The sequence below is a fragment of the Oncorhynchus mykiss genome, chromosome 3 (assembly GCF_057628025.1).
Source record: "Oncorhynchus mykiss isolate SJ-2025 chromosome 3, ASM5762802v1, whole genome shotgun sequence".
Classification (NCBI taxonomy): domain Eukaryota; kingdom Metazoa; phylum Chordata; class Actinopteri; order Salmoniformes; family Salmonidae; genus Oncorhynchus; species Oncorhynchus mykiss.
Window position 1 is genome coordinate 28,676,606 of NC_143024.1, and position 24,757 is coordinate 28,701,362.

General features: G+C 44.0%; 1 protein-coding gene across 1 annotated transcript in view; it reads left to right on the forward strand.

Annotated features, from left to right (window-relative positions):
- Positions 1–24,757, forward strand: part of LOC110503758 (t-SNARE domain-containing protein 1) — a 113,440-nt gene that overhangs the window by 76,718 nt on the left and 11,965 nt on the right. The window contains exon 11 of the mRNA XM_036970577.2: positions 5,873–5,982. Within this exon, the coding sequence (XP_036826472.2) occupies positions 5,873–5,968 (96 nt within the window). The 3' untranslated portion in view covers positions 5,969–5,982. The remainder of the gene's footprint in view (positions 1–5,872; positions 5,983–24,757) is intronic.

Sequence of the window (24,757 nt, forward strand, 5' to 3'; positions counted from 1 at the left end):
TATGAGACGATGCTGGGACCGAGACAGGGACAGGGAGATGGAGAGGGAGAGGATTGTGGTGCTGTATGAGACGATGCAGGGACCGAGACAGGGACAGGGAGAGGGAGAGGATTGTGGTGCTGTATGAGACGATGCAGGGACCGAGACAGGGACAGGGAGATGGAGAGGGAGAGGATTGTGGTGCTGTATGAGACGATGCAGAGACCGAGACAGGGACGGGGATAGGGAGAGGATTGTGGTGCTGTCTGAGACGATGCAGGGACCGAGACAGGGACAGGGAGAGGGAGAGGATTGTGGTGCTGTCTGAGACGATGCAGGGCCCGAGACAGGGACAGGGACAGGGAGAGGATTGTGGTGCTGTCTGATATGATGCAGGGACCGAGACAGGGACAGGGAGAGGGAAAGGATTGTGGTGCTGTCTGAGACGATGCAGGGGCCGAGACAGGGACAGGGACAGGGAGAGGATTGTGGTGCTGTCTGAGACGATGCAGGGACCGAGACAGGGACAGGGAAAGGGAGAGGATTGTGGTGCTGTATGAGACGATGCTGGGACCGAGACAGGGACAGGGAGATGGAGAGGGAGAGGATTGTGGTGCTGTATGAGACGATGCAGGGACCGAGACAGGGACAGGGAGAGGGAGAGGATTGTGGTGCTGTCTGAGACGATGCAGGGACCGAGACAGGGACAGGGAGAGGGAGAGGATTGTGGTGCTGTCTGATATGATGCAGGGACCGAGACAGGGACAGGGAGAGGGAGAGGATTGTGGTGCTGTCTGATATGATGCAGGGACCGAGACAGGGACAGGGAGAGGGAGAGGATTGTGGTGCTGTCTGATATGATGCAGAGACCGAGACAGGGACAGGGAGAGGGAGAGGATTGTGGTGCTGTCTGATATGATGCAGGGACCGAGACAGGGACAGGGAGATGGTGAGGATTGTGGTGCTGTATGAGACGATGCAGGGACCGAGACAGGGACAGGGACAGGGAGAGGATTGTGGTGCTGTATGATACGATGCAGGGACCGAGACAGGGACAGGGAGATGGAGAGGGAGAGGATTGTGGTGCTGTATGAGACGATGCAGGGACCGAGACAGGGACAGGGAGAGGGAGAGGATAGTGGTGCTGTATGAGACGATGCAGGGACCGATACAGGGACAGGGAGATGGAGAGGGAGAGGATTGTGGTGCTGTATGAGACGATGCAGAGACCGAGACAGGGACGGGGATAGGGAGAGGATTGTGGTGCTGTCTGAGACGATGCAGGGACCGAGACAGGGACAGGGAGAGGGAGAGGATTGTGGTGCTGTCTGAGACGATGCAGGGCCCGAGACAGGGACAGGGACAGGGAGAGGATTGTGGTGCTGTCTGATATGATGCAGGGACCGAGACAGGGACAGGGAGAGGGAAAGGATTGTGGTGCTGTCTGAGACGATGCAGGGACCGAGACAGGGACAGGGAGAGGGAGAGGATTGTGGTGCTGTCTGATAATATGCAGGGACCGAGACAGGGACAGGGAGAGGGAAAGGATTGTGGTGCTGTCTGATATGATGCAGGGACCGAGACAAGGACAGGGACAGGGAGAGGATTGTGGTGCTGTCTGAGACGATGCAGGGACCGAGATAGGGACAGGGAGAGGGAGAGTATTGTGGTGCTGTCTGATAATATGCAGGGACCGAGACAGGGACAGGGAGAGGGAGAGGATTGTGGTGCTGTCTGATAATATGCAGGGACCGAGACAGGGACAGTGAGAGGGAGAGGATTGTGGTGCTGTCTGATAATATGCAGGGACCGAGACAGGGACAGGGAGAGGGAAAGGATTATGGTGCTCTCTGATATGATGCAGGGACCGAGACAGGCACAGGGAGAGGGAGAGGATTGTGGTGCTGTCTGAGACGATGCAGGGACCGAGACAGGGACAGGGAGAGGGAGAGTATTGTGGTGCTGTCTGATAATATGCAGGGACAGGGACAGGGAGAGGGAAAGGATTGTGGTGCTGTCTGAGACTATGCAGGGACCGAGACAGGGACAGGGAGAGGATTGTGGTGCTGTCTGAGACGATGCAGGTACAGGGACCGGGATGGGGACAGGGACAGTGAGAGGTTTGTGTTGCTTTCTGTGGCGATGCAGGTACAGGGACCGGGATGGGGACAGGGACAGTGAGAGGTTTGTGTTGCTGTCTATGGCGATGCAGGTACAGGGACCGAGATGGGGACAGGGACAGTGAAAGGTTTGTGTTGCTGTCTGAGACGATGCAGGTACAGGGACCGGGATGGGGACAGGGACAGTGAGAGGTTTGTGTTGCTGTCTGCGGTGATGCAGGGACTGGGACCGGGATGGGGACAGGGACAGTGAGAGGTTTGTGTTGCTGTCTGTGGTGATGCAGGGACAGGGACTGGGAGAGGTTTGTGGTTTCTGATGCGATGCAGGGACAGAGACAAGAGCGGGGAGAGGTTTGTGGTGCTATCTGTGGCGATGCAGGGACAGTGACAAGAGCGGGGAGAGGTTTGTGGTGCTATCTGTGGCGATGCAGGGACAGTGACAAGAGCGGGGAGAGGTTTGTGGTGCTATCTGTGGCGATCCAGGGACAGTGACAAGAGCGGGGAGAGGTTTGTGGTGCTATCTGTGGCGATGCAGGGACAGTGACAAGAGCGGGGATAGGTTTGTGGTGCTATCTGTGGCGATGCAGGGACAGTGACAAGAGCGGCGAGAGGTTTGTGGTGCTATCTGTGGCGATCCAGGGACAGTGACAAGAGCGGGGAGAGGTTTGTGGTGCTATCTGTGGCGATGCAGGAAAAGGGATGGAGACAGGGACCAGCAGGGGTTTGTGCTGCAGTCTGAGGCGATACAGGAACAGGGATGGGTACGGGGACAGGCAGGGGTTTGTGGTGTAGTCTGAGGTGATGCAGGAACAGGGATGGGTACGGGGACAGGCAGGGGTTTGTGGTGCAGTCAGAGGCGATGCAGGAACAGGGATAGGTACGGGGACAGGCAGGGGTTTGTGGTGCAGTCAGAGGCGATGCAGGAACAGGGACCAGCAGGGGTTTGTGGTGCAGTCAGAGGCGATGCAGGAACAGGGATAGGTACGGGGACAGGCAGGGATTTGTGGTGCAGTCAGAGGCGATGCAGGAACAGGGATGGGGACAGGGACCAGCAGGGGTTTGTGGTGCAGTCAGAGGCGATGCAGCAGAGACAGTGACAAGTGACAGGGAGGTTGTCACAGTAGCAGGTCCACTGAGGGTCCCAAGACTGTTTGTTTGCTGCTCCTTTTATATATCATCATCAGGGTTGACTGGGAATTTGATGTACATTTCACATAGTCCCATTACAAAGTAGGTAACTAGTTTTACTCTACCGGATACGATAAAGGAGGAAAAATATCATGTCAGTAATCATTGCTTGCCATTATTATTGTATTATTAAGACATTTCTAATGTCACACATAAGCTAAATAGCTTTCCCATCCCGGAAACTCAATGTGAGATTGTCTATCTCCATGAGAGAAATGGTGATGAGTTTGGAGCGTGCTGGCACGGTCTGACATGACTTGCAGCTGCTAATAACCACGGTGAGGATCATCTTGGACTGTGAGGATGCAGTGTAGCAGCCTCATGCTTTTCCATACCCTGAGGCAGTACACACGGTTCCCTGGCATGGTTGTGAAATGCATGAACACCTTTAGATGGCAATATGCTTGGGAAATGTACACATACCTGGTGCTACACCGTCATGTTTGGGGACATGAAACAACGTTACAGTATAGCTAGAAAAATATGTTAACATTTTGGCGTTTGTGACCGTTTCCAAACGCATCTTCACCAAGAGACCAAGCTTTCTTCAGCAGAGCCCTTACTCCGCTCCTCTGACTTTGGCTCTGAGATGAACTGAGTGGATTCAAGGTGCCACATATTGTATAAAGCTCATTTCTCTTTCAGCCCCTCTCTAGCTCATTCTAACCCAGCTGCTGCTTGTCCTTTACCAGACCTTTATGCTGACAAAGGGGATTTCTTAGAACCTCGCCATGACAATGACAACACTGAGACTGAAAGGATCAGGGATGAGAGCCAGCGGGAACGGGCACGGGTGGGCATGCGGCAGAGAGAGAGAGAGGGGGGGGGGGGGAGAGATAGAGAGAGGGGGGGGAGAGAGAAAGAGAGATATAGAGAGGGGGGGAGAGAGATAGGGAGAGATAGAGAGAGGGGGGGAGGGAGAGATAGGGAGATGGGGACATATGGAGCAATGCAAGAATAGACACATGAGACTATGAGGAGTCATTTGACCAAATGCTTGAGGTTAAGGTTTGTCCTGTCCTTGGTCATTCAGACTGGACTGAGCGGAATAGAAACGGGGAGATCCTCTCTGCTCCTCTCCTCCCCCCTCTTCCTTCCAGGGGAATGCAGTGTACATGGTGATCAACCACAGACCTACAGGACACACTCTCCTGGGGATTAGGAAATGAGTGACAGTCCCCCCCCCCCCCCCCCCCCCTCTGCTCTCTGTGTGCCTCCCTCTCCCATCCTACTCTCCCATCCCTGTGGCTGGAAAATCACTGTTTAAAAATACTGCAACAGTTCCTTTGTTATAGTAACCCATTTCTTTCCCCCTCTTTACCTTATTTATTGTTCTGTTCTCCATAAATAACAGTGGAATAGGGATGAGAAAGAGAGAGGGAGGGAGAGAGAGAGACTGCACCGTGTGACTGCTGTGTGCAAGCAGGGAGAAGGAGAGAGGATGGGAGAGAAAGTTTATAAGGCACAGTTTATAAGGAAATGTGAGAGAGAAGCCGGAGAATCTGTGGTGGCCAGCTGCAAGAGAGGAGATAGCGGAGAAAGGCTTTTAATTCTCAATCCCCACAGAGCCTTTGAAAATTACCAATCTTCTTATCACAGACGCAGGGCTGCTTATGCAAATTGTTGTGGAGTGGAACGTTTAAACTGAAAATTACTCGACAGCAGTTTTTTTTTTCTCTCTCTCTCTCTCTCTCTCTCTCTCTCTCTCCACATAGAAAGCCTGTTTTGAGTCTCAGAAGATGAATTGCTTTGAAGCGAGTCAGGATTTAAAGACTCCAGACCCAGCTCTGGTCTAACGCAGCCGCTCTCACTGCCTTTGTAGCGGAAAACGGGGAGGAAAAAAAGAGAAAGTAAAAGCATTTGAAAACAACATTCTGGTCTCCCCTCCCTGCTCTGACACATCACCCATCGCCTGAGGAGGCTAGGAGCCAGGGAAATATAGAAATATCTCTAACCCCTGTTCTCCATTCTAGTTATTTTCATTTCTAGTTGAGGTTATTTTTCATTCATTTTTTTAAATATATTTTTTTTACTACACATTGAGAGTTGTGAACATGGGAGGATAACACAGCTTGTGTTCTATGTGGGGAAGTTGTTTGAAGCATTTGAAGTTTTAAGTTACACCACAGGCGATATTAGAAGAAAAAAAAGCTGATAAATGATGTTGAAACAATTCCCAGTCCATAGATATAACCTCTTCGAACGAAAAAGAGGATAAAGAGCATGTGAAGGAAAATGCTGTTGTTTCTGTGTTCTGTGATCAGACACCACTGGCTCTTAATGGTTTCTCTCATCATTAACCACCAAGCACTTGACCAAACTCAAATCAAGTCTTCATGACAAGTTATTTCTGAAAACACATTCTGATGTACAAACCTAATGTAACCCACAAACCCAGAATTGTGTTTCAGCCATTTCACCTGGTACTACAATGGGTGCCTGAATGGTGTCAATTTAGTAGGGAATGTTGGGGAAATATTTGGTGTGTAACTCCAGGGAGGAGATTACATGTTTGTGTTGTATGTATTGAATATGTTGCAGATTCTAGAGTTTTCTAATTGAATCTAATCTGATCTGACCCACAGAGGCAGATTAGGAAGAGGAAGTGTTACATGCTGGTGGCGGGAGGCTTCATCCTCACCCTTCTCATCATCATCATCGCTGTGTCAGCAAGAAAATGAAACCAACCCCAGAGGTAAGCCTCCTAACCCCTCCATCACTACTGGTGTTTATCAACCAGCAGCAGCCCATAAAACAGAGCTTTACTTAGTACTGATATTGTTATACAGGTACTGTATGGCTGTATTGATTGCTATATTGACATTCTATTCTGATTGTAATCTGCATAGAGGCCTGAGACGCAGTGCAGATCCTGAGAATATGGCACAACCCGTTAAAAGAGAATGTAGCTTTTTTTTAAACTAAATGGAATGTTATAGAAGGGTCCAGATACTTTTGATCAGATTTCACTTGTTTTTGAGAAACTTACCCCAACCAGCGATTCACTTCCACATCCTCATTGTGCAGTATTGGGCTCTGAAAAACATCAACAAATGCTCCAAAAACACCCAAAAAAGAGGTTTGGTTGTGAAGGGCAAACTTGTCCTTAAGGATGCGTTCAGTGGATGTTGAATAGTTTTATTTTGTGATAAGAATTTGGGGCCAACTCAGAGAATGTACAGGGATTCTACGAAAACACAGCTTTTTAATTGGAGTGCCAGTAATGTGCAGGAAGGCTTCCTTCTTGAATTGGATCAATAATTGGAATCCTAGTCAGAGGACACACTCTGAAAGTGACTGACATTGACTAGCAACGTTCATAGCAACAAGACAGCAAAGTCAACTTTTTTTGCAGCTTGACGTATTTGCTTTTATAGCAAATCGATATTTAAGTATTTTCTGTCAAGAGGACATGTGGTGGGAAAAGGATTTATCTTCATATATAACTGTGGCTGAAATACTGTAGATGGGTAAATCAATGTTCTCTTAATATTCCTAATTTCCGATTACTTCTGTTGGTATGATCTGAAAAGGCTTTTAACCACTTCAGTTTCGCTGTGTGTGGTATGTTGGTTAAGCAACCAATACTTGACTATTTCTTGCTCAATGTGTGTTTATCACAGAGCAAGCCATTGTGTATAGAAAACATTCGGAACATCTTCCTAATATTTAGTTGGACCCCACTTTTGCCCTACGAACAGTCTCAATCCGTTGGGGCATGGTGCCGAAAAGCGTTCCACAGGGATGCTGACCTATGTTGACTCCAATGTTTCCCACAGTTGTGTCAAGTTGGCTGGGTATCCTTCGGATGGTGGACCATTCTTGATAAACACGGGGAACTGTTAAGCATGAAAAACCCAGCAGCATTACAGTTCTTGACACAAACCGGTGCGCCTCACACCGACTAACATACCCCGTTCAAAGGCACATACATCGTTTGTCTTGCCCATTCATCCTCTGAATGGCACACATACACAATCCATGTATCAATTGTCTCAAGGCTTGAAAATCCAGTCATTAACCTGTCTCCTCTCCTTCATCTACACTGATTGAAGTGGATAGAACAAGTGAAATGAATAAGGCATCACTGCGTTCACCTGGATTCACCTGGTCTGTCTTTGTCATGGAAAGAGCAGGTGTTCTTAATATATTGTATATTGCTGCTCCTTCACATGATCTTTTTTACAGACATTTGTTTTCTTCAGTTCGGGCAATGAAATGGAAATGGAATTCCAACCACAAGTAATGATTTTTGTTCACTTGTAGCCTCACATCTAGCAGCTTGGATGTCTCATGTGGTTGGTTAGCTCATTGTGTAGCTAGAGTGAAAGGTTGAAGAATGTTTCTCTGCCTTTACAGGAAATATACAGATTTCTTCCAACCTTTGTGTTTTGTGACAGAAACAAAGACCCTCACCGTCAGCTCAGCAGAGGATACAATCAGTGTAGAAGACTTTGGCCACTATTCAATAATTAACAGATACATTCAGAAATGTCATTTGATGTTGATGGAAAACCACAACTTTCCTGAAATGATATCGTAACCAATCTGAATGAACCCACAATCTGGCGTCTTTATCTACCACTGATGGAATTACATTTAGGCCTCTTGTCTGACATACACAAATACACCTCAACCCACACGCAAACACAATCATAGTCACTGTATTGTACAGCCAATTGATTCATCTTGAATGGGAGGTTGAGGCCCTGTTGGGAGGTGTTATCTTCCCCACGTTGATTCTCTCAGGTCACAGATTAGTGGGTCTGCAGGTTTGTGGAGCAAATCATTTGGAGCAGATGAGATGGAATTTCTCAAGTTGTGTGTGTGTGTGTGTGTGTGTGTGTGTGTGTGTGTGTGTGTGTGAGAGTGTGTGTATGAGTGTGTGTGTGAGTGTGTGTGTGAGTGTGAGTGTGAGTGTGAGTGTGTGTGTGTGTGAGTGTGAGTGTGAGTGTGAGTGTGAGTGTGTGTGTGTGTGAGTGTGAGTGTGAGTGTGTGTACTGAGCCCTACAGAAGAGGAAGAGTACAGGCTTAGCAGAACCACCTGGGTTTTTGCCAAAGCAGACGCAGCTATAAGCCTGGTATAGTCTGCCAGTTCTTGTACCAGAAACAGGATCCAAATAAGCAAACAGAGTTTAAACAGAATTAAGCGTTCCGAGTATGTACCAACAACAAATTCAGTTTGGCTGCCATTGTTGTTGGTTGTTGGGCCTTCTTCCATTCTCCTTGATGCTGTTGACTGATTTTGAAGAAAGTACCGGTACTACACTACAGTACTCTCACATAATAATAATCCCTAATAATAATAACTTTATTTGTATAGCTTTTCAGTACTCCCACATACTCTAGCTGGAGTAGACAATACTATGTTATACAGAAACATAATGAAAGACAGAGATACAAAGACAGAGAGAGTCAGACAGAAGGGCACAGCATTACATAGTCATAGAGAGGGGAAACATTGACAGGTATGAACTATGAGAGGATATAAACTGAGCAAAAAAAGAACGTACATTTTTCAGGACCCTGTCTTTCAAAGATAATTCGTAAAAATCCAAATAACTTCACAGATCTTCATTGTAAAGGGTTTAAACACTGTTTCCCATGCTTGTTCAATGAACCATAAACAATTAATGAACATGCACCTGTAGAACGGTCGTTAAGACACTAACAGCTTACAGACGGTACGCAATTAAGGTCACAGTTATGAAAACTTAAGACACTAAAGAGCAAAAAAAAGATGCCCATGGTCCCTGCTAATCTGCGTGAACGTGCCGCACAAACCTAGGCGGGCCTAACAGGCTTAAATAGACAAAAATCAAGAAACACAAAAAGGAACAGGTGCAACTAATAAGACCAAACGAACAGAAAAGGAAAAAGGGATCGGTGGTGGCTAGTAGACCGGCGACGACGACCGCTGAGCACCGCCCGAACAGGCAGGGGAGCCACCTTCAGTGGAAGTCGTGACACAAACACTGAGGAGTATAGAGGATATAGACACACAGAGAGTTACAGAGGAATAAAGGCAGAGAGAAGAATAGCGAGCACTATAGACAGAGACAAGTTGATATGGACTAGAGGTCGATCGGCATGGCCGATTAATTAGGGCCGATTTCAAGTTTTCATAACAATCGGTAATCGTCATTTTTGGATGCCGGTTATGGCCAATTACATTGCACTCCACAAGGAGTCTGAGTGACAGGCTGACCACCTGTTACGCGAGTGCAGCAAGGAGCCAAAGTAAGTTGCTAGCTAGCATTAAACTTATCAATCTTAACATAATCACTTGTTAACTACACATGGTTGATGACATTACTAGTTTATCTAGCTTGTCCTGCGTTGCATCTAATCAATGCGGTGCCTGTTAATTTATCATTGAATCACAGCCTACTACGCCAAACAGGTGATGATTTAACAAGCTCATTTGCGAAAAAAGCACTCTCATTGCATCAATGTGTACCTAACCATAAACATCAATGCCTTTCTAAAAATCAACACACAAGTACATTTTTTTAAACCTGCATATTTAGTTAATATTGCCTGCTAACATTAATTTATTTTAACTAGGGAAATTGTGTCACTTCTCTTGTGTTCTGTGCAAGCAGAGTCAGGTTATATGCAGCAGTTTGGGCCGCCTAGCTCGTTGCGAACTGTGTGAAGACCATTTCTCCCTAACAAAGACCCTAATTAATTTGTCAGAATTTTACTTAATTAGGACATAACATTGAAGGTTGTGCAATGTAACAGCAATATTTAGACTTGGGGTTGCTGCCCGTTCAATAAAATAAGGAACGATTCCGTATTTCACTGAAAGAATAAACGTTTTGTTTTCGAAATTATAGTTTCCGGATTTGACCCTATTAATGACCTAAGGCTCGTTTTTTGTGTGTTTATTATATTATAATTAAGTCTATGATTTGATATTTATTAGAGCAGTCTGACTGAGCGGTGGTATGCAGCAGCAGGCTCGTAAGCATTCATTCAAACAGCACTTTCCTGAGAGAATTAATTCCTGTAATAACTACAACCTAAAACTTCTTAACTGGAAATGTTGAAGACTCATAGTAAAAGGAACCACCAGACTACAAAGGGAAGCAACACCGAGGCACTACTGTGCTTGCTTTGAGGCAAGCAACACTGAGAAATGCATGAGAGCATCAGCTGTTCCGGACGACTGTGTGATCACGCTGTCCGTAGCCGACGTGAGTAAGACCTTTAAACAGGTCAACATACACAAGACTGCAGGGCCAGATGGATTACCAGGACCTGTGCTCCGGGCATGTGCTGACCAACTGGCAGGTGTCTTCACTGACATTTTCAACATGTCTCTGATTGAGTCTATAATACCAACATGTTTCAAGCAGACCACCATAGTCCCTGTGCCCAAGAACACAAAGGCAACCTGCCTAAATGACTACAGACCCGTAGCACTCACGTCCGTAGCCATGAAGTGACTACAGCTCAGTGTTCAACACCATAGTACCCGCAAAGCTCATCAGTAAGCTAAGGATCCTGGGACTAAACACCTCCCTCTGCAACTGGATCCTGTACTTAGGTAGCAACACATCTGCAACGCTGATCCTCAACACTGAAGCTCCCCAGGGGTGCGTGCTCAGTCCCCTCCTGTACTCCCTGTTCACCCACGACTGCGTGGCCAGGTACGACTCCAACACCATCATTACGTTTCCACAGTGGAAGGCCTGATCACCGACAACGAAGCGACAGACTTTGGGGAGGAGGTCAGAGACCTGGCATTCTGGTGCCAGAATAACAACCTATCCCTCAACGTAACCAAGACTAAAGAGATGATTGTGGACTACGGGAAAAGGAGGACCGAGCACGTCCCCATTCTCATCGGCGGGGCTTTAGTGCAGCAGGTGGTGAGCTTCAAGTTCCTTGGTGTCCACATCAACAACAAACTAGAATGGTCCAAACACGCCAAGACAGTCGTGAAGGGCACGACAAAGCCTATTCCCCCTCAGGAAACTAAAAAGATTTGGCATGGGTCCTGAGATCCTCACAAGGTTCTACAGCTGTAACATCGAGAACATCCTGAATGGTTGCATCACTGTCTGGTACGGCAATTGCTTGGCCTCTGACCGCAAGGCACTACAGAGGGTAGTGCGTACGGCCCAGTACATCACTGGAGCTAAGCTGACTGCCATCCAGGACCTCTACACCAGGTGGTGTCAGAGGAAGGACCTAAAAATGGTCAAAGACCCCAGTCGCCCCAGTTATAGACTGTTCTCTCTACTACCGCATGGCAAGCAGTACCGGAGTGCCAAGTCTAGGGCAAAATGGCTTCTCAATGGTTTTTACCCCCAAGACATAAGACTCCTGAACAGGTAATCAAATGGCTACCCGGACTATTTGAATCGTTTTACGCTGCTGCTACTCTCTGTTTATCATATATGCATAGTCACTTTAACTATACATTCATGTACAAACTACCTCAATTGGGCCGACCAACCAGTGGTCCCGCACATTGGCTAACCGGGCTGTCTGCATTGTGTCCCGCCACCCACCACTCCCTCTTTTACGCTACTCCTACTCTCTGTTTATCATATATGCATAGTCACTTTAACTATACGGTACATTCATGTACATACTACCTCAATTGGGCCGACCAACCAGTGGTCCCGCACATTGGCTAACCGGGCTGTCTGCATTGTGTCCTGCCACCCACCACCCGCCAACCCCTCTTTTACACTACTGCTACTCTCTGTTCATCATATATGCATAGTCACTTTAACCATATCTACACGTACATACTACCTCAATCAGCCTGACTAACCGGTGTCTGTATGTCGCCTCGCTACTTTTATAGCCTCGCTACTGTATATAGCTTGTCTTTTTACTGTTGTTTTATTTCTTTACTTACCTATTGTTCACCTAATACCCTTTTTGCACTATTGGTTAGAGCCTGTCAGTACGCATTTCACTGTAAGGTCTACAGCTGTTGTATTCGGCACACGTGACAAATAAACTTTGATTTGATTTGAGCTTTCATATGTTCTGAGCAAGGAACTTAAACATTAGCTTTTTTACATGGCACATATTGCACTTTTACTTTCTTCTCCAACACTGTGTTTTTGCATTATTTAAACCAAATTGAACATGTTTCATTATTTATTTGAGACTAAATAGATTTTATTTATGTATTATATTAAGTTAAAATAAAAGTGTTCATTCAGTATTGTTGTAATTGTCGTCATTACAAATATATATATATAAATCGGCTTTATAATCGGTATCGGCGTTGAAGAATCCTAATCGGTCAACCTCTAATATGGACTGGTATGAACAAACACTGAGAAGGATAGAGGATATAGTCACTGAAAGAGATACAGAGGCAGATGGGCAGAGAGGAGAATAGCGAGCACTATAGATCAGTTTAATGAGAGTGACAACGACAGAAATCACTGTGGAGCCACTTCTGCTCTCGAATCAATAGCCTGGCTCTTTATGGTGCACTAAATAACGCCATAACTGCACCCTGACACTTATTTCTGCAAATGATATTGCCGGCACCGCCTTCACATCCTGTTTACAGACTCATTTGGGAAGTGAGATTTTTCCATGTGCATGTTAGCACCATGTGTTAACTGTAATTACACAAGGTCTTTGTGTGTATGGGGAGGAATGGTCGCTGAAATCAGGGGTGCTAAAAGAGAGAGGTTTCAAGGGGTTTCGTCTAATCAAGCAGTGACCATGGACACTAGAAATGTGCCTGTCCAGTCTGTATCCTAACAGTTAAACTAACTGTTGGTTATCATTATGCATCTCAATATTAGTACAGTAAATGGGATTCTCCTCACACGGGGCCCTATTTACGTAATGGATTTCCCCTATTTACAGTGCCTTGCCAAAGTATTCACCCCCTTTGGTGTTCTACCAATTTTGTTGCATTACAAACGGTAATTTACATGGATTTTTATTTGGATTTCATGTCATTGACATACACGAAATAGTCCAAATTGGTGACGTGAAATGAAAAAAATAACTTGTTTCAAACAATTCTAAAATATAAAAAACGGAAAAGTGGTGAGTCACCCCCTTTGCTATGAAGCCCCTAAATAAGATCTGGTGAAACCAATTACCTTCAAAAGTCACATAATTAGTTAAATAAAGTCCACCTGTGTGCAATCTAAGTGTCACATGATCAGTCACATGATCTCAGTATATACAGTCGGGCAAAAAAGTACTTAGTCAGCCACCAATTGTGCAAGTTCTCCCACTTAAAAAGATGAGAGAGGTCTGTAATTTTAATCATAGGTACACTTCAACTACGACAGACAAAATGAGAAAAAAAAGTCTGAAAATCACATTGTAGGATTTTTTATGAATTTCTTTGCAAAGTATTTAGTCAGCCACCAAACATCTAAATGTCTTGGAATGGCCTAGTCAAAGCCCAGACCTCAATCCAATTGAGAATCTGTGGTATGACTTACAGATAGCTGTATACGAGCGGAACCCATCCAACTTGAAGGAGCTGGAGCAGTATTGCCTTGAAGAATGGACAAAAATCCCAGTGGCTAGTGGTAGGCATGTTGTGTAAATCAAACGATACAACCCCCCCAAAAAAATCTATTTTATTTCCAGGTTGTAAGGCAAAAAAATGACAAGGGAGGGTGAATACTTTCGCAAGCCGCTGTATCTAATATTATACAGACCACATAGTGGTGCAGGTCCCCCCAATACATTTTGCATGTGAAGGGCCACTAATCAGTGTGGTGTGCATACAATTTGCAGTCAACATTGTCTGATAATGACGCATTAGCACATTTGCTCTAAAAATTGACAATTCTATTACTTTCTAGTAACGGTTGCTATTCTTGCTAAAAAAAAGGCTTTCATCATCATATTACACCACTGTACAAATACGACACTATATTGGAATGGTTGATTTGATGGGACTCTCCTCTTAACTGGTTTCAAACAGGGAATATTGTGAATGGACACTCATGGGAGACTCTCTACTGCAGTGCATTGATCAGTAGTCAGGTAGCGTTGTACGAACACACACACACACATATGCACACACACACACACACCGGAAGAACAAGTAAAGCGGGGGGCCAGGGACACAGTGCTGTCTGATCATAGAGAATCTCCAGTTTACACAAACACAATCAGAGAGATTACAAGCACATCCTGGAGCTCCCTCAAAACACAAAGCACATCTTCACACATACAGTGCCTTCAAAAAGTATTTATTTCACATTTTGTTGTGTTACAGACTGAATTCAAAATGGATTCAATAGATGTTTTTATCTCACACATCTATACACTATAACCCATAATGACAAAGTGAAAACATGTTTAGATATTTTTACAGTTATTGAAAATGAATAAAAATATCTAATATCAGGAGCATTCACTGTCTTCTTGGTGAGCAACCCCAGTGTAGATTTGGCCTTGTGTTTAGGTTATTGTCCTGCTGAAAGGTGAATTCATGTCTGGTGGAAATCAGACTAAACCAGGTTTTCCTCTAGGATTTTGCATGTGCTTAGCTCCATTCTGGAAAAAAAACAGTCCTTAACAATTACAAGCATACCCATAACATAATGCAGACTATGCTCAAAATGATGGAGAGTGGTACCCAGTAATGTGTTGTATTGGATTTGCCCAAAGCAAAACACTTTGTATTCAGGATAAAAAGTTGTGCTTTGACACATTTTTTGCAATATTACGTTAGTGCCTTGTTGCAAATAGCATGAATGTTTTGGAATATTTGTATTCTGTAGAGACTTCCTTTTTTAAAATTATGGTGGAGTACAATGTTGTTGATCCATCCTCAGTTTTCTCCTATCACAGTCGTTAAACTCTGTAACTGTTTTAAAGTCACCATTGGCCTCATGGTGAAATTCCTGAGGGGGGGTTTCTTTCCTCTCAGGCAACTGAGTTAGGAAGGATGGCTGTATCTTTGTAGTGACTGTGTGTATTGACACACCATCCAAAGTGTAATTAATAACTTCACCATGCTCAAAAGGATATTCAGTGTCTGATTTTTGTTTCTTTTATCAATCTACCAATAGGTGCCCTTCATTGCGAGACATTGGAAACCTCCCTGGTCTTTGTGGTTGAACCTGTTTGAAATGCACTGCTTGACTGAGGGACCTTACAGATATTTGTGTGTTGGGTACAGAGATGAGAAAATCAATCAAAAATCATGTTAAACACTTTTATTGCACACAGAGTGAATCCATGCAACTTATGTAACTTGTTAAAGCACTTTAACTTATTTAGACTTGCCATAACAAAGGAGTTGAATACTTATTGACTTAAGACATTTAAATGTTTCATTTTAATTAATTTGTACACATTTCGAAAAACATAATTCCCCTTTGACATTATGCGGTATTGTGTGAAGGCCAGTGACACAAAACACACATTTAATTGGTTTTAATGCAGGCTGTAACACAACAAAATGTGGAAAAAGTACATTAGAGTGTCTAGTTTGAGAAACAGATTCCTCAAGTCCTCAGCTGGCAGCTTCATTAAAAAGTACCCGCAAAACACCAATCTCAACGTCAACAGTGAAGAGGCAACTCCAGGATGCTGGCCTTCTTGTTACGAACGCCTCTAGGAAGAGGGAACACAACACCATGCTACAACTCAACTCCCTGTGGAGTGAAAGAAGCATGGGACTGTAGGTGCGAGTAAGGATGACAAAAGGCAGAGAATTTGCCGTTTACTAGGAATTTATTCCATCACACTGTAATTTTGTGGAAAAGGGGCTGGACGGAACCAAAGCAAAGAAATGACATTTCAAAGCCCCCTCTCCTACCTTACCTGCCTACAAACTACTTACCTAACTAGCATCACCTGGTGCACTAACCAAAATACAGGGGGTGGTTCACCCAGGTCTTACCTAGTGTGCCTAGACAGTGTATATACTACGGGTATATGTATGCCCGCGGGCCTCTTGCCTAAGCACTCCCTTCCCCCCTGGGAACAACAACAGAATAACAAAAACAATTTCAATAATCAAACCACTGCGTCCTATTGACACACTAATCATCGCTCTCCTAACAACAACCAACACAGGATATCACCGTCATCTCTCTTCTGAGCATCAGAACACTGGCTTATATTGCTTCAGAAAGAGTCTGTAATTGAAGACAGCTGCGTCCTCTGACGAGAGGGCGGGGTCAGCTCCAATTTGCCATGTAGTCAACCAATCAGCTGCTTGGAAGCCATCCTGAAACACACACATACAAAACCACAACACAGAAACTGGGGAACGTAACAAGAGTTGCAAAGAAAAAGCCATATCTCAGACTGGCCAATAAAAATAAAAGATTAAGATGAGCAGATGAACACAGACACTGGACAGAGGAACTCTGCCTAGAAGGCCAGCATGCCGGAGTCATCGTCTCACTGTTGAAGTTGAGACTGGTGTTTTGCGGGTACTATTTAATGAAGCTGCCAGTTGAGGACTTGCGAGATATCTGTATCTCAAACTAGACACACTAATGTACTTGTCTTCTTGCTCAGTTGTGCACCGGGGCCTCCCACTCCTCTTCCTATTCTGGTTAGGGCCAGTTTGCGCTGTTCTGTGAAGGGAGTAGTGCACAGCAGTGTACAAGATCTTCAGTTTCTTGGCAATTTCTTGCATGGAATAGCCTTCATTTCTCAGAACAAGAATAGTCTGATGAGTTTCGTAAGAAAGTCTTTGGACATTTTGAGCCTGTAATCGAACCCACAAATGCTGATGCTCCAGATACTCAACTAGTCTAAAGAAGGCCAGTTTTATTGCTTATTTAATCAGACAACAGTTTCCAGCTGTGCTAACAATTGCAAAAGGTTTTTCTAATGATCAATTAGCCTTTTAAAATTATAAACTTGGATGAGCTAACACAATGTGCCATTGGAACACAGGAGTGATGGTTGCTGATAATGGGTCTCTGTACGCCTATGTAGATATTCCATTAAAAATAAATATAATTTACAACATAAACAATGTCTAGACTGTATTTCTGATCAATTTGCTTTTCATTCATGAACAAGAACATTTCTAAGTGACCCCAAACTTTTGAAAGGTAGTGTATGTAAGAGGGATTCAGATTTTATTTTTATTTGTATGTTTTGCATTAGCTAGACTACATATCCACAGTAAATATAATTTGTTACAAGCATGATCATGTTTATTTATTTATTCATCCTGATCAAAAGCTTTGTATGTTGTGCCATCAGCAAATCTTTTGAAAGTGGTTGATTTAAATTACAATTTGCCAACACTGATAATAATCCCTTATCATTTCTGACATGTAAATGTCACTGATAATCTGAGACAGTTTATCTTTGGTTGTTTGGTGTACATTCAGCTATTTCGGTGAGTTTAGCTGATACATTCTCACTGTCCTCTTCCGGCTCCTCATTTTTCAAGTTTTTTCACGTGCACAGCCAAGCCATCTGTTCACGTCCATTTACTGTTTTTGAGTGATTTCTCCCTGACAGTTTTTCCTTTTTTACTATATACAGTGGGGAGAACAAGTATTTGATACAGTGCCGATTTTGCAGGTTTTCCTACTTACAAAGCATGTAGAGGTCTGTAATTTTTATCATAGGTACACTTCAACTGTGAGAGACGGAATCTAAAACAAACATCCAGAAAATCACATTGTATGATTTTTAAGTAATTATATATATATATATATATATATATATATATATATATATATATATATATATATATGTATGAGTGATTTCTTCCTGATGAGAGCTACAATGTACACAATGACACACACATATCCACACAGGTACATACACACAAACCTAGAGGTGTCTTTATCAGCCCATTCGTCTTCATACAGTTCTGTGCCTGTTTGGTTGGCATGTGGTTGTGGTCACCCCACCTGTAGGCTTAACAGATCTGAGGTTCCCTACTGGGACACAGTTCAGTGGGGTTTTCTACTGGTTTGGGATCAGTGCCCAAGCCTTCAGTAAGGAAGTAGATTCCCTCTATCAAACAGCAACACTGATCACATGTGTTTTCCCTATTTATCTTATAGATCTTGTACATGTGCATTTCCCTCCACATGGGCTACCCTCACCCAAAGGAGAACATAGGTTTCATGCCCAATTGCACCCCATTTCTGTTTTAGTCCCCAAATTAGTCCCCCAAAAGGGTGCCATTTCAAATGTAGACACATCAGTCCTTCCTAATTCTCCAACATATTTTTCCATTAATAATTTCAGATATTCATTATTTCCATTTTGCGAGAGGAGAGAGAAGACACCTTTATATCTGCCTTTGGGTATTTACTGTCCTCTCTGTCTAAACTTCAGGATGCCTTTAAACTTGTCCTCCCTTCCTTGATTCCTTCATTCTGCTCCAGATGCAGTCAGGCTGAACAGCTGCATTTGTTATTGGCATAGGCAATTATAAAGTAAACTCAGGCTATTTGTGTTGGAGGGAGGCAAAACTGAAGAGGCCTACAAGGCCCGGACCCCTAGCTTTAAGTGGATCATTGGGTAGGCTGGGAGAAGGTGACCGCTCAGTTTAATAGCGCTTCATTAATGCAGGAGTATAGTCTCAGCATTCATCCACATCTGATCCTCAGGTAACACTTGATTTAACTATGAAGAGACTGTCAGTAAGATGTTTGCAACATGTCTATTGACTTGCAGCTACTTGCCACTACAATGATTCTTCACATTGACTGGTATAGTAGTGTGGATATTGGAACAAAGCCAGTATCTCTCTGTATCAGGAATCAAGGTAAGACCCAAGTGCAGACTGTTGAAGTAACAATGTTTAATGTAACCACAGGGGCAGACAAACGACAGGCAGGCAGGGGACGATAATCCAGAAGTGGAGCAGGGACAGGCTCAGGCAGGCAGGCTCAGGGACGGGCAGAGTGGTCAGGCAGGCAGGCTCAGAAACGGGCAAAGTGGTCAGGCAGGCAGGCTCAGGGACGGGCAGAGTGGTCAGGCAGGCAGGCTCAGGGACGGGCAGAGTGGTCAGGCAGGCAGGCAGGCTCAGAGACGGGCAGAGTGGTCAGGTAGGCAGGCTCAGGGACGGGCAGAGTGGTCAGGCAGGCAGGCTCAGGGACGGCAGAGTGGTCAGGCAGGCAGGCTCAGGGACGGGCAGAGTGGTCAGGCAGGCAGGCTCAGGGACAGGCAGAGTGGTCAGGCGGGCAGGTACAGAGTCAGGGACAGGCAGAGTGGTCAGGCAGGCAGGGGACAATAATCCAGAAGTGGAGCAAGGACAGGCTCAGGCAGGCAGGCTCAGGGATGGGCAGAGTGGTCAGGCGGGCAGGTACAGGGTCAGGACAGGCTCAGGCAGGCTCAGGGACAGGCAGAGTGGTCAGGCGGGCAGGTACAGGCTCAGGACAGGCAAAGGTAAATAACCAGGAGGAAGAGAAAAAGAGAGGTTGGGAAAAGACAGGAGCTGACAGGACAAACGCAGGTAAGCTTGACAAACAAGATGAACGGGCAACAGACAAACAGAAAAAAACAGATATAAATACACAGGGGATAATGGGGAAGATGGGCAACACCTGGAGGGGGGTAGAGACAATCTCAAGGACAAGTGAAACAGATCAGGGCATGACACTCTGACTCTTAAAACATTGTGTCACCTAGACAGAACATACAGTAAATATCCCTCAGATGCTAAGTATGCCACATAGCTAAAAAGAGAGCCCTCGACACACTCTGGACTAAATGTGTCCCATAGTCTTTATACCTGACAAAAGGTAAGGGACAGCCAGATAGCTGTAAATCAGGGTCAAGTTTGTGCAAGAAATACATGGGGATGTTTGGTTATGTTGCAAAGATTGTTGTAAAGTCGTCCTGTTTTGGGTCAGAAGAAGCTGATTTAAGTCATGTATTTTAAGACTTGGGTGAGGCTGTGAGAACCCATACCCCCAGTCCATACCGTTCGTGTCCCAGACAACACTAGTGAAATACTGTGATATGAAAGTACCAGACAGACTGTGACTTCCTCTAGCTAGCTGTCGTTGTTGCCTCAGGAACAGGCTAGAGGGTGGGTGACATAGCTATCTTCACTGTTTTCACACACACTTCCTTATTCACAGGGTTCAATTCTCGGGCCGACTCTTTTCTCTGTATATATCAATGATGTTGCTCTTGCTGCGGGTGATTCCCTGATGCACCTCTACGCTGACGACACCATTCTGTATACTTCTGGCCCTTCCTTGGACACTGTGCTATCTAACCTCCAAACGAGCTTCAATGCCATACAACACTCCTTCCGTGGCCTCCAACTGCTCTTAAACGCTAGTAAAACCAAATGCATGCTTTTCAACCGTTCGCTGCTGGCACCCGCACACCCGACTAGCATCACCACCCTGGATGGTTCCGACCTAGAATATGTGGACATCTATAAGTACCTAAGTGTCTGGCTAGTCTGCAAACTCTCCTTCCAGACTCATATCAAACATCTCCAATCAAAAATCAAATCTAGAGTCAGCTTTCTATTTCGCAACAAAGCCTCCTTCACTCACGCCTCAAAACTTACCCTAGTAAAATCGACTATCCTACCGATCCTCGACTTCGGCGATGTCCTCTACAAAATAGCTTCCAATACTCTACTCTGGATGCAGTTTATCACAGTGCCATCCTTTTTGTTACTAAAGCACCTTATACCGCCCACCACTGCGACCTGTATGCTCTAGTCGGCTGGCCCTCGCTACATGTTCGTCGCCAGATCAACTGGCTCCAGGTCATCTACAAGTCCATGCTAGGTAAAGCTCCACCTTATCTCAGTTCACTGGTCACGATGGCAACACCCACCCGTAACACGCGCTCCAGCAGGTGTATCTCACTGATCATCCCTAAAGCCAAAACCTAATTTGGCCGCCTTTCCTTCCAGTTCTTTGCTGCCTGCGACTGGAACGAATTGCAAAAATCTCTGAAGTTGGTGACTTTTATCTCCCTCACCAACTTTAAACATCTGCTATCTGAGCACCTAACCGATCGCTGCAGCTGTACATAGTCCATCGGTATATAGCCCACCCAATTTACCTACCTCATCCCCATACTGTTTTTATTTTATTTACTTTTCTGCTCTTTTGCACACCAGTATCTCTACCTGCACATATTCATCTGATCATTCATCACTCCAGTGTTAATCTGCTAAATTGTAATCATTCACTCTTATGGCCTATTTATTGCCTATGCCTTTTGCACACAATGTACAGTATATAGATAATTTTTTTCTACTATGTTATTGACTTGTTTATTGTTTATTGTTTACTCCATGTGTAACTCTGTGTTGTTGTCTGTTCACACTGCTATGCTTTTTCTTGGCCAGGTCGCAGTTGCAAATGATAACTTGTTCTCAACTAGCCTACCTGGTTAAATAAAGGTGAAATAAAAAATAAAAAAATTCAGTCAAAATGAGTCTAGTCTAGTCAGTGGAGATATGAGAGGAGGAACTGTGCAGCTGCCAATGTGATTTTATGTATCTCTTGTGCTCATCCTTGTCCAAATAGTACATCACTGACAGTCTCTTTGCTTTCTCAAGGGAACAATGTGTTACTGTGATATGTTTTTGCAACTTGTTGAATGTTCCTAATGCAGCTTTTATTTAGTTTAATGCTGATTCACACATTTTCACTGTCATCTTGAATGTATTCTCCAGTATTCGATGGTTCACAATACCAATAGTCGGTCTTTTTAATATACAGAATTTGCGTTGACAAAATATTGAATTATTTTCCACAGTTTTAAGGCATTTCTGAGCTGTACTGCTGGAGAAATGTGTATTTCAATACCATAAAAATATGGATAATCATAATCTGAAATATGGGAGATTCAGGGATCAAACGAGGTGTCAAAGCTTGTTTATAATTTAAGTGTCCACACAGCTTTCTTGCTGAATTTCTAACACGGATGAAGCCACATTTCAAGCACTTTTTTCTTCTGATAAACATTAGAGAATTAATGCAGCAGATCCATGTTAAATTTAGCATCCAAAGCTGCTTTCCTCACTATAATGAAACACTGCAGACAGGCTCATACTTAAAGAGGCTTATTCAAATGATTTAAAAAGCTAAGTTGACAACACAGAACAGGGATCCAGCAACAACTAGACATTGCAAAGATGAGACAAGATCTTTTTGAATATATATTTTTTTATATAATATTTATAAAATAGTGACTTGTGAAAGGTCTTACCACCGAGAATGGTATAAGTACTCTGAAGTGGGGAGTTATTACGTAATTTGAATATTACCATTAATAGAGAACCTGTTACGACTTCCGCCGAAGTCGGTGGTGTTCGGCGGTCGACGTCACCGGCTTTCTAGTCCCTACCGATCCATTTTTCTGTTTTGTTTTGTTTTGTCTGATTACACACACACCTGTTTTACATTCCCTCATTACATTCCCTATTTAACCATCTGACATACATTTCTGTTCTGTCCGTGATTGTTCATGTCGCTAGTGGTTGTGTTTGTGTTAGAGTTGTGTTGTGTTGTATGTTCCTATTTGGAAATTTGCTTTATTCTTCGAGTAAACTCGGTTGGATTACTCTATACCTGTGTCCTGCGCCTGACTCCGCTTTCACTCTGCACCCAATCGCTGATAGAACCCTTATATTCAGACAGGTGGAAAAGTATTACTTAATGACACCCTCCGATAGAAAAGATGACACATGAACCTACAGTTTTCAAACAAAACATTGAACAGAAAAAAAGGTTTTACATGTGGGCAATTCCACACCCGGAAGGCCCAGAAATATTTTTGGTATCTCTGATTGTTCTGGCAATTCCCACGTAGAAACGTCATAGGGAGGAAGGAAGATTGATATGCTTTTTACATTTGTAACAAAACATGTTGGGGAGAAAATCATGATGAAAGTGACAATTTTAGGCCCTTTTTAGAATTATACATACCTCCTGTACTCTAAAATATGGAATATGTATAGATTCTGAAATAAACATCTCACATTCATTTATTCCATGTGTATTCAATCTCAAAAGAACACTTGAATTTGAAAAAAATATAAATTGTCATATTGCTTTAAACAATTATAATCAGGGGTGAAAGTAAGCTGGTACGGTCCGGTACTATGGCCCAGCGAAATAAATAGTGGGGGAACGCTGTAATAGTAAAACGTGAGCCTATCACAGTTAGCACAATATGCCAAAAAAATATAGACTATTACAAATTTTTTAACATTACTGCAGGTCAGTCGTGTTATAAATGAGCAAATTGACTTGAAACTGGGTGGTATATGCTCCAAACTGTGTTGTTGTTCGATGAGAACACTTACATTTTGCCAAGGCGTAGATGAGTGGCTGAGACACATGGACAAGGCGTAGATGAGTGGCTGAGACACATGGACAAGGCGTAGATGAGTGGCTGAGACACATGGACAAGGCGTAGATGAGTGGCTGAGACACATGGCCAAGGTGGAGATGAGAAGCAGAGACAACAACAGTGGAGGCATCAATTCAGGCTACAAGTGTAAGCCTAATGACACTCGACCGAATGTCTATACAATTCACATAGGTGTTTTGTAACTGATGTCACTTTCAATTCATGAAAATGTGGGTGAACAGTGTGCTGTTGGGGTTTGGATGCTGGGATTGTTTTCTGAGCGGATGAACGTGCGCGGGTAGCCTACAGGAGCTTTTTGTAAGTGATTGTTTGACAATCAGATGAAAACATAATGACTGGTTGTGTTTATGCCGCATTAAAACCATCCATAAGGCTAAGGGAAGCTTTCCCTAAAGTATATTGAATTAAATTGCCAAAATGATATAGCCTAATTAGCCTACTCCTCTTTATACAGAAATAAATTAAATAATTCAAAATAGGCTACTACACCAGAAAGCATGATTAGCCACAGAAGATAATTCGCTTCTTAAACAAATATTTGTTTTAAATGCCATAGTCTACAGTCGGAAGGGCCCACAATTTGGGCAGCGCGAGCGGCAAATACCAAATAGATGATTGTTCAGTTGCGACTGTCAGTGAAAGCAGAGAGACCGACCCTTAGCTAGGTATATCGCAATATAAAAAATATAATCTTAAAAAAAACATTTTGGAAAGCAAATGTCTATTGTAAAGAGATGACAATGAAAAGACTCCAATTTGTCTTTTAGTTATCAAAATGCTCAACTTAATTGAGCGAACAGTAAGTAGCCTATCTTATTGGCACCAGTGGAGATCATCGGCCATATCTCAGGTTGAGTATGCAAATTCACTGTCTGTATCATTGGGTCAGTGCCACTTTTTGTCATGTATTGTCATGTTGTGTCTTGTTCCTGTCCTTTCTCTTCACTCCGTCTCCCTCTGCTGGTCCTATTAGGTTACCTGTTCTTCCCCTCTTTCCCCCAGCTGTTCCTTGTCTTCTCTAAACTACCTCGTTCACCCCTTTTCCCACCTGTTCCCTTTTTCCCTCTGATTAGGTCTCTATATCTCTCTCTGTTCCTGTTCCTGTCTTTGTCGGATTCTCGTTTGTGTTACTCATGCCTGAACCAGACTAT